Source organism: Salvelinus alpinus, chromosome 15 (genome assembly GCF_045679555.1).
Source record: "Salvelinus alpinus chromosome 15, SLU_Salpinus.1, whole genome shotgun sequence".
NCBI classification, from domain to species: Eukaryota; Metazoa; Chordata; class Actinopteri; order Salmoniformes; family Salmonidae; genus Salvelinus; species Salvelinus alpinus.
In genome coordinates, this window is record NC_092100.1 from 57,446,597 (window position 1) to 57,460,457 (window position 13,861).

Below are 13,861 nucleotides of genomic sequence, written 5' to 3' on the forward strand. Positions count from 1 at the left end.
ACTGTAATTGCTGCCAAAGTTGATTCTAACACCTATTAACTCAGAGGTGTGAATACTTAGAATTTAATTAGATATTTAATTTTCAATACATTTTTTATACATTTGCAAAAATGTCTAAACATGTTTTCTCTTTGTCATTATGGGGTATTGTGTTACAACCTGGATTTAAAATGGATTACATATATTTGTTTCTTGCACAACTACACACAACAAAATGTGGAATAAGTCCAGGGGTATGAATACTTTTTCAGGTAGATCAGTGGGGGGCTTCAGCTAACTGCCTTTGCCCCCTTTCCTCTACCTCTCAAAGTGAATCCACCCTTCCCTCCATTCCTCCCTCCTGAACATTCTCTTATCTCCATCCTCCCGCTTTCACTAAACCCTATCTGCAGCACCAGTGGGTGACTCTTTAGTGATTAGAAGAAGGGGGATAGGAAGGAAAGGAGAAGAGGGGGTAGAGATATGAACCATCACACACTCATCCTCACACCATTCCCTTCCTCCTGGAAAAGAACCTGTCTTTCAATAAATGTCCAAGAAAACGTTGCGTCAAAGGCAGAGCTTAGAGCTATAGAGGCAACCATTGTCTCATGGGATGGTGGGAGGGTAGAATTGTCTGAGAGTATAAACAACGGAATGGACATGGTAACAGTCACTGGTTGCTACTGAGAAGTTATTCAACCCTCCCCACTACATTTAATTATATGACCCTCCTCACCACTACCCCCATACCCCCAGTTATTGGCTCTCTCTGGAGTTACCTTTGATTGTCTGATCAAAACTGAACAAGCAAAACGTCAATTGCAAGCTGCATACCCAGTGGAACTGTAAATATGTGTCATCACCAAAATCAATTCAATGATTTTAATAGAATAAAAAATGCCTCCGTGTCTTATTAAATACATGTGAGACCACAATAGAGAGATGGAAAGAGTACTGTTAGATACCATAGGAGGATATACAGGATATACAGAGTATATACAGTGTACTGTATATAGGAGGACAGCTTATAATATAAGAGAATACTTACGAAGATGAGAAAGTTGAAGACAAACATTAGGTATTTGATGCAGCTGAGACAGTCTCTGTCCATGGCTGTACCTCTCGCTGAAGCCTCTCCCAGCCCCTGAGAGAGAGAACACACAGAGACAGAGCAGTCATTTAAACTGATTTTGTTCTGCAAGAACACACACAATGCAAAACCCAGCACTCACTTTTTCACGAGTTCAGCCCATCAAATATACAGTACCATTCAAAAGTTTGGACACACCTACTAATTCAAGGGTTTTTCTTTATTTTTACCATTTTCTACATTGTAGAATAATAGTGAAGACATCAAAACTATGAAATAACACATATGGAATCATGTAGTAACCAAAAAAGTGTAAAACAAATCAAAATATATTTTTGATTTGAGTTTCTTCAAAGTAGCCACCCATTGCATTGACATCTTTGCACACTCTTCACATTCTCTCAACCAGCACATTAAATGCTTTTCCAACAGTCTTGAAGGAGTTCCCACATATACATCCTTCACTCTGCGATCCAATTCATCACCAACCATCTCAATTGGGTTGAGGTCGGATGATTGTGGAGGCTAGGTCATCTGATGCAGCACTCCATCAATCTCCTTCTTGGTCAAATAGCCCTTACACAACATTGTCCTTTTGAAAAATAAATTATAGTCCCACTAAGAACAAACCAGATGGGATGGCGTATCACTGCAGAATGCTGTGGTAGCCATGCTGATTAACCTCTCTTGGGCACGTGAGACGTTAGCGTCCCACCTCTTCAACAGCCAGTGAAACTGCTGGGCGCCAAATTCAAATACAGAAATACTCAATATAAAAATTCAGAAAACAAAACATATTTTACATAGGTTTAAAGATTAACTTCTTGTGAATCCAACCACGGTGTCAGATTTAAAAAGTGCTTTACGGCGAAAGCATACCTTACGATTATTTGAGAACATAGCCCACTAGACAAATCATTACAAACAGTAACCAGCCATGTAGAACAGTTACACAATTTAAAAATAGAGATAAAATTAATCCCTTACCTTTGATGATCTTCATATGGTTGCACTCAGCAGACATTCATTTACTCAATAAATGTTCCTTTTGTTCGATAAAGTCTCTTTGTTTTCTTCAGTAATCCACAGGCTCAAACGCAGTCAAAACAGGAAGACAAAAAAATCTAAATTGTATCCGTAAAGTTCATAGAAACATGTCAAACAATGTTTATATTCAATCCTCAGGTTGTTTTTAGCCTAAATAATCGATAATATTTCAACCGGACAATAACGTCGTCAATATAAAATGTAAACAAGAAAGGCACTCTCTCGGTTGTGCGCATGAAAAAGCTCTGTGACACTTTAGGGTCCACTCATTCAGACTGCTCTTACTTCCTAATTTTTCAGGTTACAAGCCTGAAACAATTTCTAAAGACTGTTGACATCTAGTGGAAGGCATAGAAACTGCAATTTGGGTCCTAAGTCAATGGATACTGTAATGGCATTGAATAGAAAACTACTTCCTGAATGGATTTTTCTCAGGTTTTCGCCTGCCAAATCAGTTCTGTTATACTCACAGACACTATTTTAACAGTTTTGAAAACTTTAGAGTGTTTTCTATCCAAATCTACAAGTTATATGCATATCATATCTTCTGGGCCCGAGAAGCAGGCAGTTTAATTTGGGCATGCATTTCATCCAAAATTCTGAATGCTGCCCCCTACCCTAGAGAAGTTAAGTGTGCCTTGAATTCTAAACAAATCACTGACAGTGTCACCAGCAAAGCACCCCCACACCATAACACCTCCTCCTCCATGCTTCACGGTGGGAACCACACATGCAGAGATCATCCATTCACCTACTCTGTCTCACACAAAGACACAGCGTTTGGAACCAAAGATCTCAAATTTGGACTCATCAGACCAAAGGACAGATTTCCACCAGTCTGATGTCCATTGCTCGTGTTTCTTGGCCCAAGCAAGTCTCCTCTTCTTATTGGTGTCCTTTAGTAGTGGTTTCTTTTCAGCAATTAGACCATGAAGGCCTGATTCACACAGTCCTCTGAACAGTTGATGTTGAGATGTGTCTTACTTGATCTCTGTGAAGCATTTACTTGGGTTGCAATTTCTGAGGCTGGTAACTCTAATGAACTTATCCTCTGCAACAGAGGTAACTCTGGGTCTTCCTTTCCTGTGGCTTTCCTCATGAGAGACAGTTTCATCATTGCGCTGGATGGTTTTTGCGATTGCACTTCAAGAAACTTTCAAAGTTCTTGAAATTTTCCAGATTGACTGACCTTCATGTCTTAATCTTTGGGATAGGGGGCAGCATTCGTAATTTTGGATGAAAAGCGTGCCCAAAGTAAACTGCCTGTTACTCAGGCCCAGAAGCTAGGATATGCATTTGGATAGGAAATACTCAAAAGTTTCCAAAACTGTTACAATATTGTCTGTGAGTATAACTGAACTGATATGGCAGGCGAAAACCTGAGGAAAATCCATCCAGGAAATGCTATTATTTTGAAATGGCTGTTTTTCCATTGAAAGCTTATCCACCATACAAAGACTTATGACCCAGCTCACGATCCCTATGGCTTCCACTACATGTGGCCAGTCTTTAGGCATTGTTTCAGGCTTTTACTCTGAAAAATGAGGGAGAAACACCACTTTCAATGAGAGGACAGTGGAAATTTCCAGACATGAGTCCTGCGCTTGACTGGGAGTGCGCCTTTCTTGTTTTTCCTTTTCTATTGACGAAGCTATTGTCTGGTTGAAATATGATCGATTATTTATGACAAAAACAACCTGAGGATTGATTATATACATCGTTTCACATGTTTCTACGAACTTTTATGGTACTTTTTCGATTTTTCGTCTGCCTGCTGTGACCGCGCTTTGTTCCAATGGATTACTGAACAAAACGCACAAACAAAACTCTTTATGTCCAAAAGAGGTTTTTGGACATAAAGAGGTACTTTATCGAACAAAATGAACATTTATTGTGTAACATGGAGTCTTGGGAGTGCAACCATATGAAGATCATCAAAGGTAAGTGATACATTTTATCGCTATTTCTGACTTTTGTTACTCCTCTACTTGGCTGGTTACTGTTTGTAATGATTTGTCTGCTGGGCGCTGTTCTCAGATAATCGCATGGTTTGCTTTCGCCGTAAAGCCTTTTTGAAATCTGACACAGCGTTTGGATTAACAAGAAGTTTATCTTTAAGCTGATGTATAACACTTGTATCTTTTATGTATGTTTATTATGAGAATTTCTGTTTTGTTGAGTTTCACACCCTGCAATTTCACCTGGATGTTGTTTGAGACAGTGGATTACTGAACAAAACGCGCTAACAAAACTGAGGTTTTTGGATATAAAGAGGGACTTTATCGAACAAAACAAACATTTATTGGGTAACTGGGAGTCTTGTGAGTGCAACCATATGAAGATCACCAAAGGTAAGTGATTAATTTTATCGCTATTTCTGACTTTTGTTACTCCTCTACTTGGCTGGTTACTGTTTGTAATGTTTTGTGTGCTGAGCGCTGTCCTCAGATAATCGCATGGTATGCTTTCGCCGTAAAGTATTTTTGAATTCTGACACAGCGGCTGGATTAACAAGATAAGTTTTATTTTGATGTATTGCACTTGTGATTTTATGAAAGTTAAATATTTACAGTAATTTAATTTGAATTTGGCGCTCTGCAATTTCAACGGATGTGGTCGAGGTGGGATGCTAGCATCCCACTGTTCCATAAGAAGTTAAAGTAATGATGGAGTGTAGTTTCTCTTTGCTTATTTGAGCTGTTCTTGCCATAATATGGACTTGGTCTTTTACCAAATAGGGCTGTCTTCTGTATACCACCCCTACCTTGTCACAACACAACTGATTTGCTCAAACGCATTAAGGCAAGAAATTCTACAAATTAACTTTTAACATGGCACACCTGTTAAATGAAATGCATTCCAGGTGACTACCTCATGAAGCTGGTTGAGAGAATGCCAAGAGTGTGCAAAGCTGTCATCAAGTCAAAGGGTGGCTACTTTGAAGAATCTCAAATCTCAAATATATTTTGATTTGTTTAACACTTTTTGGGGGGATACTACATGATTCCAAATGTGTTATTTCATAGTTTCGATGTCTTCACTATTATTCTACAATGTAGAAAATAGTAAAAATAAAGAAAACCCCTGGAATGAGTAGGCGTGTCCAAAATTTTGACTCCAATTGTACGTAAACAAAGTGAGTATCTTCATTTCAGCCAATATAATCGCAACAGAAAAACACCAAAATCATACCCACAGGCATTCTGCACCAGCAACAGTTTCTGAACTATCCCATAAACCATAAACCTACAGTATAGGTTGGGACAACAAAATATTTGCAGTGTCAGAACCACACAACCTGACATGGCACACAACTAGGTGAGCCCCCAAATTGTGACTGACAACTTATGTCAGTGTTTAACTTTGCTAGTATCGGCCCCTCCCAGGGTATTTTCTTGAACAAAATGGGGCTTAGATAATGAGCGTGGCAGGGGAATTATAGGACTTCCTGTTGGCCGCAGTGACAAAATGTAGCTGTTTTAAAGCTAATTTCCCGTAAATCTACAAATTTTGCCATGGCTTATGCTATCGGAGTGACTCTAAACAGTATGACAAAATCAATTGCACTTTTGGAGCTACAAACATAAGCCATGAAAAAAATACTCCTGAATGCATCATTTTTTAAATGTAAGATTCTCCCTGACTGTCTAGCTTTCATTTTGGTGATTGTTAGTTCTCAAAGATGCTCTTATTTAATCATATATAGGTCCATTATCTTTTCTACATACTTTATATCTGTTTTTAGTCATTTAAGTTTACACTGAAATATTCAGACATTGCTCGTTCTGATATTTCGTAATTTTTATTTTTGGGGTATTTGTGTGTATTATTTAGTATTGTTAGGTATACTGAACTTTTGGAGCTACAAACATAAGCATTTTGCTGCACCTGCGATATCTGCAAAATATGTGTACGCGACCAATAAAACTTGATTTGATTCCATTTTTTTTTTTACTGTTTGTAGATAGACTTTGAACGTCACAGCAGTGGGGATCAGACATTCAGGTCAAATCAAATCAAATCAAATCAAATTTTATTAGTCACATACACATGGTTAGCAGATGTTAATGCGAGTGTAGCGAAATGCTTGTGCTTCTAGTTCCGACAATGCAGTAATAACCAACAGTAATCTAACCTAACAATTCCACACTACTACCTTACACACACACACAAGTGTAAAGGGATAAAGAATATGTACATAAAGATATATGAATGAGTGGTGGTACAGAACGGCATGGCAGATGCAGTAGATGGTATAGAGTACGGTATATACATATGAGATGAGTACTGTAGGGTATGTAAACATAAAGTGGCATAGTTTAAAGTGGCTAGTGGTACATGTATTGCATAAAGATGGCAAGATGCAGTAGATGATATAGAGTACAGTATATATACATATGAGATGGGTAATGTAGGGTATGTAAACATTGTATTAAGTGGCATTGCTTAAAGTGGCTAGTGGTACATTTTTACATAATTTCCATCAATTCCCATTTTTAAAGTGGCTGGAGTTGAGTCAGTATGTTGGCAGCGGCCGCTAAATGTTAGTGGTGGCTGTTTAACAGTCTGATGGCCTTGAGATAGAAGCTGTTTTTCAGTCTCTCGGTCCCTGCTTTGATGCACCTGTACTGACCTCGCCTTCTGGATGATAGCGGGGTGAACAGGCAGTGGCTTGGGTGGTTGTTGTCCTTGATGATCTTTATGGCCTTCCTGTGACATCGGGTGGTGTAGGTGTCCTGGAGGGCAGGTAGTTTGCCCCTGGTGATGCGTTCTGCAGACCTCACTACCCTCTGGAGAGCCTTACGGTTGTGGGCGGAGCAGTTGCCGTACCAGGCGGTGATACAGCCCGACAGGATGCTCTCGATTGTGGATCTGTAGAAGTTTGTGAGTGCTTTTGGTGACAAGCCGAATTTCTTCAGCCTCCTGAGGTTGAAGAGGCGCTGCTGCGCCTTCTTCACAACGCTGTCTGTGTGGGTGGACCAGTTCAGTTTGTCCGTGATGTGTACACCGAGGAACTTAAAACTTTCCACCTTCTCCACTACTGACCCGTCGATGTGGATAGGGGGGTGCTCCCTCTGCTGTTTCCTGAAGTCCACAATCATCTCCTTTGTTTTGTTGACGTTGAGTATGAGGTTATTTTCCTGACACCACACTCCGAGGGCCCTCACCTCCTCCCTGTAGGCCGTCTCGTCGTTGTTGGTGATCAAGCCTACCACTGTAGTGTCATCCGCAAACTTGATGATTGAGTTGGAGGCGTGCATGGCCACGCAGTCGTGGGTGAACAGGGAGTACAGGAGAGGGCTCAGAACGCACCCTTGTGGGGCCCCAGTGTTGAGGATCAGCGGGGTGGAGATGTTGTTACCTACCCTCACCACCTGGGGGCGGCCCGTCAGGAAGTCCAGGACCCAGTTGCACAGGGCGGGGTCGAGACCCAGGGTCTCGAGCTTGATGACGAGTTTGGAGGGTACTATGGTGTTAAATGCTGAGCTGTAATCGATGAACAGCATTCTCACATGGGTATTCCTCTTGTCCAGATGGGTTAGGGCAGTGTGCAGTGTGGTTGCGATTGCGTCGTCTGTGGACCTATTGGGTCGGTAAGCAAATTGGAGTGGGTCTAGGGTGTCCGGTAGGGTGGAGGTGATATGGTCCTTGACTAGTCTCTCAAAGCACTTCATGATGACGGAAGTGAGTGCTACGGGGCGGTAGTCGTTTAGCTCAGTTACCTTAGCTTTCTTGGGAACAGGAACAATGGTGGCCCTCTTGAAGCATGTGGGAACAGCAGACTGGGATAAGGATTGATTGAATATGTCCGTAAACACACCAGCCAGCTGGTCTGCGCATGCTCTGAGGACGCGGCTGGGAATGCCGTCTGGGCCTGCAGCCTTGCGAGGGTTAACACGTTTAAATGTTTTACTCACCTCGGCTGCAGTGAAGGAGAGCCCGCAGGTTTTGGTAGGGGGCCGTGTCAGTGGCACTGTATTGTCCTCAAAGCGGGCAAAAAAGTTGTTTAGCCTGTCTGGGAGCAAGACATCCTGGTCCTCGACGGGGCTGGTTTTCTTTTTGTAATCCGTGATTGACTGTAGACCCTGCCACATACCTCTTGTGTCTGAGCTGTTGAATTTCGACTCGATTTTGTCTCTGTACTGAGACTTAGCCTGTTTGATTGCCTTGCGGAGAGAATAGCTACACTGTTTGTATTCGGTCATGCTTCCGGTCACCTTGCCCTGGTTAAAAGCAGTGGTTCGCGCTTTCAGTTTCACGCGAATGCTGCCGTCAATCCACGGTTTCTGGTTTGGGAATGTTTTTATCGTTGCTGTGGGTACGACATCGTCAATGCACTTCCTAATGAACTCGCTCACCGAATCAGCATATTCGTCAATATTGTTGTTGGACGCGATGCGGAACATATTCCAATCCGCGTGATCGAAGCAGTCTTGAAGCGTGGATTCAGATTGGTCGGACCAGCGTTGAACAGACCTGAGCGCGGGAGCTTGTTGTTTGAGTTTTTGTTTGTAGGCTGGAATCAACAAAATGGAGTCGTGGTCAGCTTTTCCGAAAGGGGGGCGGGGGAGGGCCTTATAAGCGTAGCGGAAATTAGTATAACAATGGTCTAGTGTTTTTCCAGCCCTGGTAGCACAATCGATATGCTGATAGAATTTAGGGAGTTTTGTTTTTAGATTAGCCTTGTTAAAATCCCCAGCTACGATGAATGCAGCCTCAGGGTGTGTGGTTTCCAGTTTACAAAGAGTCAGATAAAGTTCGTTCAGGGCCATCGATGTGTCTGCTTGGGGGGGAATGTATACGGCTGTGATTATGATTGACGAGAATTCCCTTGGTAGATAATGCGGTCGACATTTGATTGTGAGGAGTTCTAGATCAGGTGAACAGAACGACTTGAGTTCTTGTGTGTTGTTATGATGATCACACCACTTCTCGTTAATCATAAGGCATACCCCCCCGCCCCTCTTCTTACCGGAAAGATGTTTGTTTCTGTCGGCGCGATGCATGAAGAAACCAGCTGGCTGCACCGACTCCGTTAGCGTCCCTTGAGTTAGCCATGTTTCCGTGAAGCAGAGCACGTTGCAATCCCTGATGTCTCTCTGGAATGCTACCCGTGCTCGGATTTCATCAACCTTATTGTCAAGAGACTGGACATTGGCGAGTAGTATGCTAGGGAGTGGAGCGCGATGTGCCCGTCTCCGAAGCCTGACCACGAGACCGCCACGTTTTCCCCTTTTTCGGCGTCGCACAGGGTCGCCGGCTGGGATCAGATCCATTGTATTGTGTGGAAGGCAAAACACTGGATCCGTTTCGGGAAAGTCATATTCCTGGTAGGAACGATGATGAGTTGACGTTAATCGTATATTCAGTAGTTCCTCCCGACTGTATGTAATGAAACCTAAGATTACCCGGGGTACCGATGTAAGAAATAACACGTAAAAAAACAAAATACTGCATATTTTCCAAGGAACACGAAGCGAGGCAGCCATCTCTTTTCGGCGCCGGAAGTTCCAAACACAGTTGAGGCTTCAAGCTTTTCCCCTGATAGCTTAAAACCATCAAGCCCTGGATTGGTAGATATTGCCCTGGTTTTAACCACTGACTCAGAGTTCCTGAGAGAAATGGAGATAACTCCTCTAGGCTTTCACAGCAGATAAGGCTAGAGGAAAAGACAGCTAGAAGATTAGGAGTCTGAAGCTAGAAAGGAAGACAGGGAAAATGGAAGCCATTTCAACTTTTTTTTAACAGATTGGCAGTGTCTCTGAGGAGTTGTCTGGTTGCCCAAACCAGGTCTATTCATAACTTCTACACTCCCTAAAGGTAGATTTACTTCTAGCCGCCTCGGAAGAGTTAAGTACCGTCGCTTATATGTGAAATAAATACGGGCATGTCGGGTAAAAGTATTTTGACACTGACACCAGTGGCGATTGGTACCATTTAAGATGAGGGAGGATGATAGTTTGTTTTCTTGAGCATGGCCTTATTTCTATTACAGCAGAGTGGTTAGACATTATTGATTGAACCATTTCAGTCCACATTAGTACATCCACTTCTACCCACCAGCCGGTCATACAGGGAACTGACCCGAGAACAGTGCTCTTATCTGCAACTCCCATGCACTTGGATTTGGTGCTCTGGAATGGAGTTTGATCAGCTTTGAACAACAGTTCAAAAAAAAAAAAGACTTAAAATCTTAACCGTCATTTGGATTGAAGGGCTCCTGACTGTCATTCAGATTCCATTCACCCAGCTCAATGTAACATCAATAGGTTTAGGCTACTACATGAAACCAAAATGTTCCCTATACCCATCATGAGGTTGCTACAACCTAATCTATGAATGAAAATATACAACTTGGTGTACAGGTCGAGATACATTTGTATAACCAAGGTGACAGACAGTGACACATTCAATAACGCCTTGCACACTCTTGCCTGCATCTAGCTTATCTAGGGTATAATCATTAGTCCAGCGGTTGCAAAAGAGAGTTTCTATTGGACAAACTCAGGTATGTTTATCGCCGTTTCGTTCAGTTTGCTTCCATTTAAGAAAGCAAAATCGGCTGAATGAATACACCCTTGATCACATGCAAAGACAGTTCACTTACATAGCAGCCACATACAAACAGCATGATCACTTTGATCGTTGTAGCTATAATTCCTTCTCGCATCTACGCGCTCTCCTCCTCTCACATTTTCCCTTTGCTTGTGGACTTCAGTGCACAACACAACACATCACCAAACCTTCATATTATAATTGCTAACCACTACACACAGCCTACATCGTTATCACCATTAATAGCTAACATCAAAGTCAACATACACTACATGACCAAAGGTATGTGGACACCTGCTCGTCGAACATCTCATTCTAAAATCATGGGCATTGATATGGAGTTGGTCCCTCCTTTGCTGCTATAACAGCCTCTACTCTTCTAGGAACGCTTTCCACTAAATGTTGGAACATTTCTGCAGGGACTTGCATCCATTCAGCCACGAGCATTTGTGAGGTCGGGCACTGATGTTGGGCGATTAGGCCTGGCTCGCAGTTGGCGTCAATTCATCCCAAAGTTGTTCGAAAGAGTTGAGGTCAGGGCTCTGTGCAGGCCACTCAAGTTCTTCCACACTGATCTCGACAAACCATTTCTGTATGGACCTCGCTTTGTGCACGGGGGCATTTTCATGCTGAAACAGGAAAGTGCCTTTCCCAAACTGTTGCCACAAAGTTGGAAGCACAGAATCGTCTAGAATGTCATTGTATGCTGTACCGTTAAGATTTCCCTTCACTGGAACTAAGGGGCCTAGCCCAAACCATGAAAAACAGCCCCAGACCATTATTCCTCCTCCACCAAACTTTACAGTTGGCACTATGCATTCGGGCAGGTAGCGTTCTCCTGGCATCCGCCAAACCCATATTCATCCTTACCACTTTGTGGCTGAGCCGTTGCTGCTTCTAGACGTTTCCACTTCACAATAACAGCACTTACAGTTGAGCTCAGCTCTAGCAGCGCAGAAATTAGACGAACTGACTTGTTGGAAAGGTGGCATCCTATGATGGTGCCACGTTGAAAGTCACTGAGCTCTTCAGTAAGGCCATTCTACTGCCAATGTTTGTCTATGGAGATTGCATGGCCGTGTGCTCGATTGTATGCACTTGAATCCACTGATTTGAAGAGGTGTCCACATACTTTTGTATATATAGTGTAGCTGTTCTGATGTACAGAAGCTCTTTTTCTGTCATAGGAAATTATGGCAGAAACATTATGTACAAAAAAAGTTATGATCAGCACAAAAAAACACAACCTAGCAAAATTGGTGAGGAGCCTGTAAAACAGAAGCTATCCATTTTAGTGACATTCTATTCTTTATAACCTTTATTTAACTAGGCAAGTCAGTTAAGAACAAATAAGACAGTGGCTTAACTGCCTTGTTCAGGGGCAGAACAACAGATTTTTTACTTTGTCAGCTCAGGGATTTGATTTAGCAACCTTTCGGTTACCGGCCCAACGCTCTAACCACTAGGCTACCTGCCGCCCCATACCATGACTTATATTATATTTCTCCTTGTAATACTGGGGATGTCTCTCATGTCATCCCTGTTTAAAAGTAAGGTACTATATAGGGAATAGTGTATTTGGTACACCATCTGCTCCACATTCTCCATACGATCGATCTGCTCTACAGGCAATAATCTCTGCACTCTACACAGACCAAGCCAGTGATAGTCTCTCAACCCTCTCCCCCTCTTTATGAAAAAGGTAAGAGACACTAACACACAAACTGGCCTCTCTTACAAAATATATTTTATCTCAATGAGAATAACCTGCAAAGGTTACATTTAAGGAGGATGGGGGAGATGGTGAAGAGGAGAGATGGGGAGGGGGAGTTAATGGTAGTGGTTGGGTTCTCTTTCAGAACTGAACACCCTTGGCTGCATGGTGGTTTCTCCTTGAGAGTGACACTTTCAGCTCAATTAATGAAGTGACTCTATTGCCCCCCTCCTCCCTCCCCCATCTCTCTTCTCCACCATCTACCCCATCCTCCCATCTCTCCTCCCATCATCCCTCTCTCCTGACCAAGGACAGTAATGAAGTGACTATTATCCCCATCTCCTCCGTCTCTCCCCCTCCCTCATCTCACCCATCATCTCTCCTCTACCCCCCATCCAGGACAGATGTACCAGCAGGACAAGGACACTGTGTCTGCTCTGAGCCAAATGGCACCCTATTCCCTATTTGGTGCACTACTTTGGACCAGGGCCCAGTCAAAAGTAGTGCACTATATAGGGAATAGGGTGCCATTTGGGAGGTAGCTGTGTCTGATCTGAGCCAAACTCCCCCAGCCACCTTCACCCTCCCTCAACCCCGACCATGAGCCTGCATACCAAATCCTCACCCTCCCTCCCTCACCTTCCCCCACCCTGCTGCTCACCCTCCTTACCCTCCCTCCCTCCTCAAACCCCCTGCCCAGACCATGAGCCATGAGGCTGCATAGCAAGTCATCATTAACCCATCAGACACTGCTGGGATCATGAGGATGGAACTTGACCCATCTCAAATGCCTATAATTGACCCCTAGGGACCCAGGCTGATTGTCCCCTCTCCACTGTGCAGGGGGAGCAGGTGTGTGTGTGTGTGGTACATTGTTTGCATCAGTCTGGATACAGAAGGTGCACACACCATATACACACACGGATAATAATGCTAATACCTCCTGATACGGATGCAGAGGGAGGACCACACGCACACACACCTGTAACATCACCCGTTCATCTCAATGAAATACTCATTTTCCTATTGTAGCACTGACTCCTTTAAATGTGTCTTAATAAGTATGTACACAATGCAGAGAGCCCGTTTAGCCAATGTGGCGGAGCACTGGTTGGTCGGGCCAATTGAGGTAGTATGTACGTATAGATAAAGTGACTATGCATATATGATAAACAGAGAGCAGCAGCAGCGTAAAAAGAGGGGGGGGGGCACACAATGCAAATAGTCCGGGTAGCCATTTGATTCCTTGCTCAGGAGTCTTGGGTTGGGGGTAAAAACTGTTGAGAAGCCTTTTTGTCCTAGACTTGGCACTCCGGTACCGCTTGCCATGTGGTAGTAGAGAGAACAGTCTATGACTGGGGTGGCGGGGGTCTTTGACAATATTTAGGGTCTTCCTCTGACACCGCCTGGTGTAGAGGTCCTGGATGGAAGGCAGCTTAGCCCCAGTGATGTACTGTGCCTTGTGGTTGGAG

General features: G+C 43.2%; 1 protein-coding gene across 2 annotated transcripts in view; it reads right to left on the bottom strand.

Moving 5' to 3' along the window:
* LOC139540424 (tetraspanin-18B) overlaps positions 1-13,861 on the bottom strand; it is a 119,519-nt gene that overhangs the window by 28,800 nt on the left and 76,858 nt on the right. For both annotated transcript variants that reach the window (XM_071344229.1, XM_071344228.1), the window contains exon 3: positions 1,031-1,126. In XM_071344229.1, the coding sequence (XP_071200330.1) occupies positions 1,031-1,126 (96 nt within the window). The remainder of the gene's footprint in view (positions 1-1,030; positions 1,127-13,861) is intronic.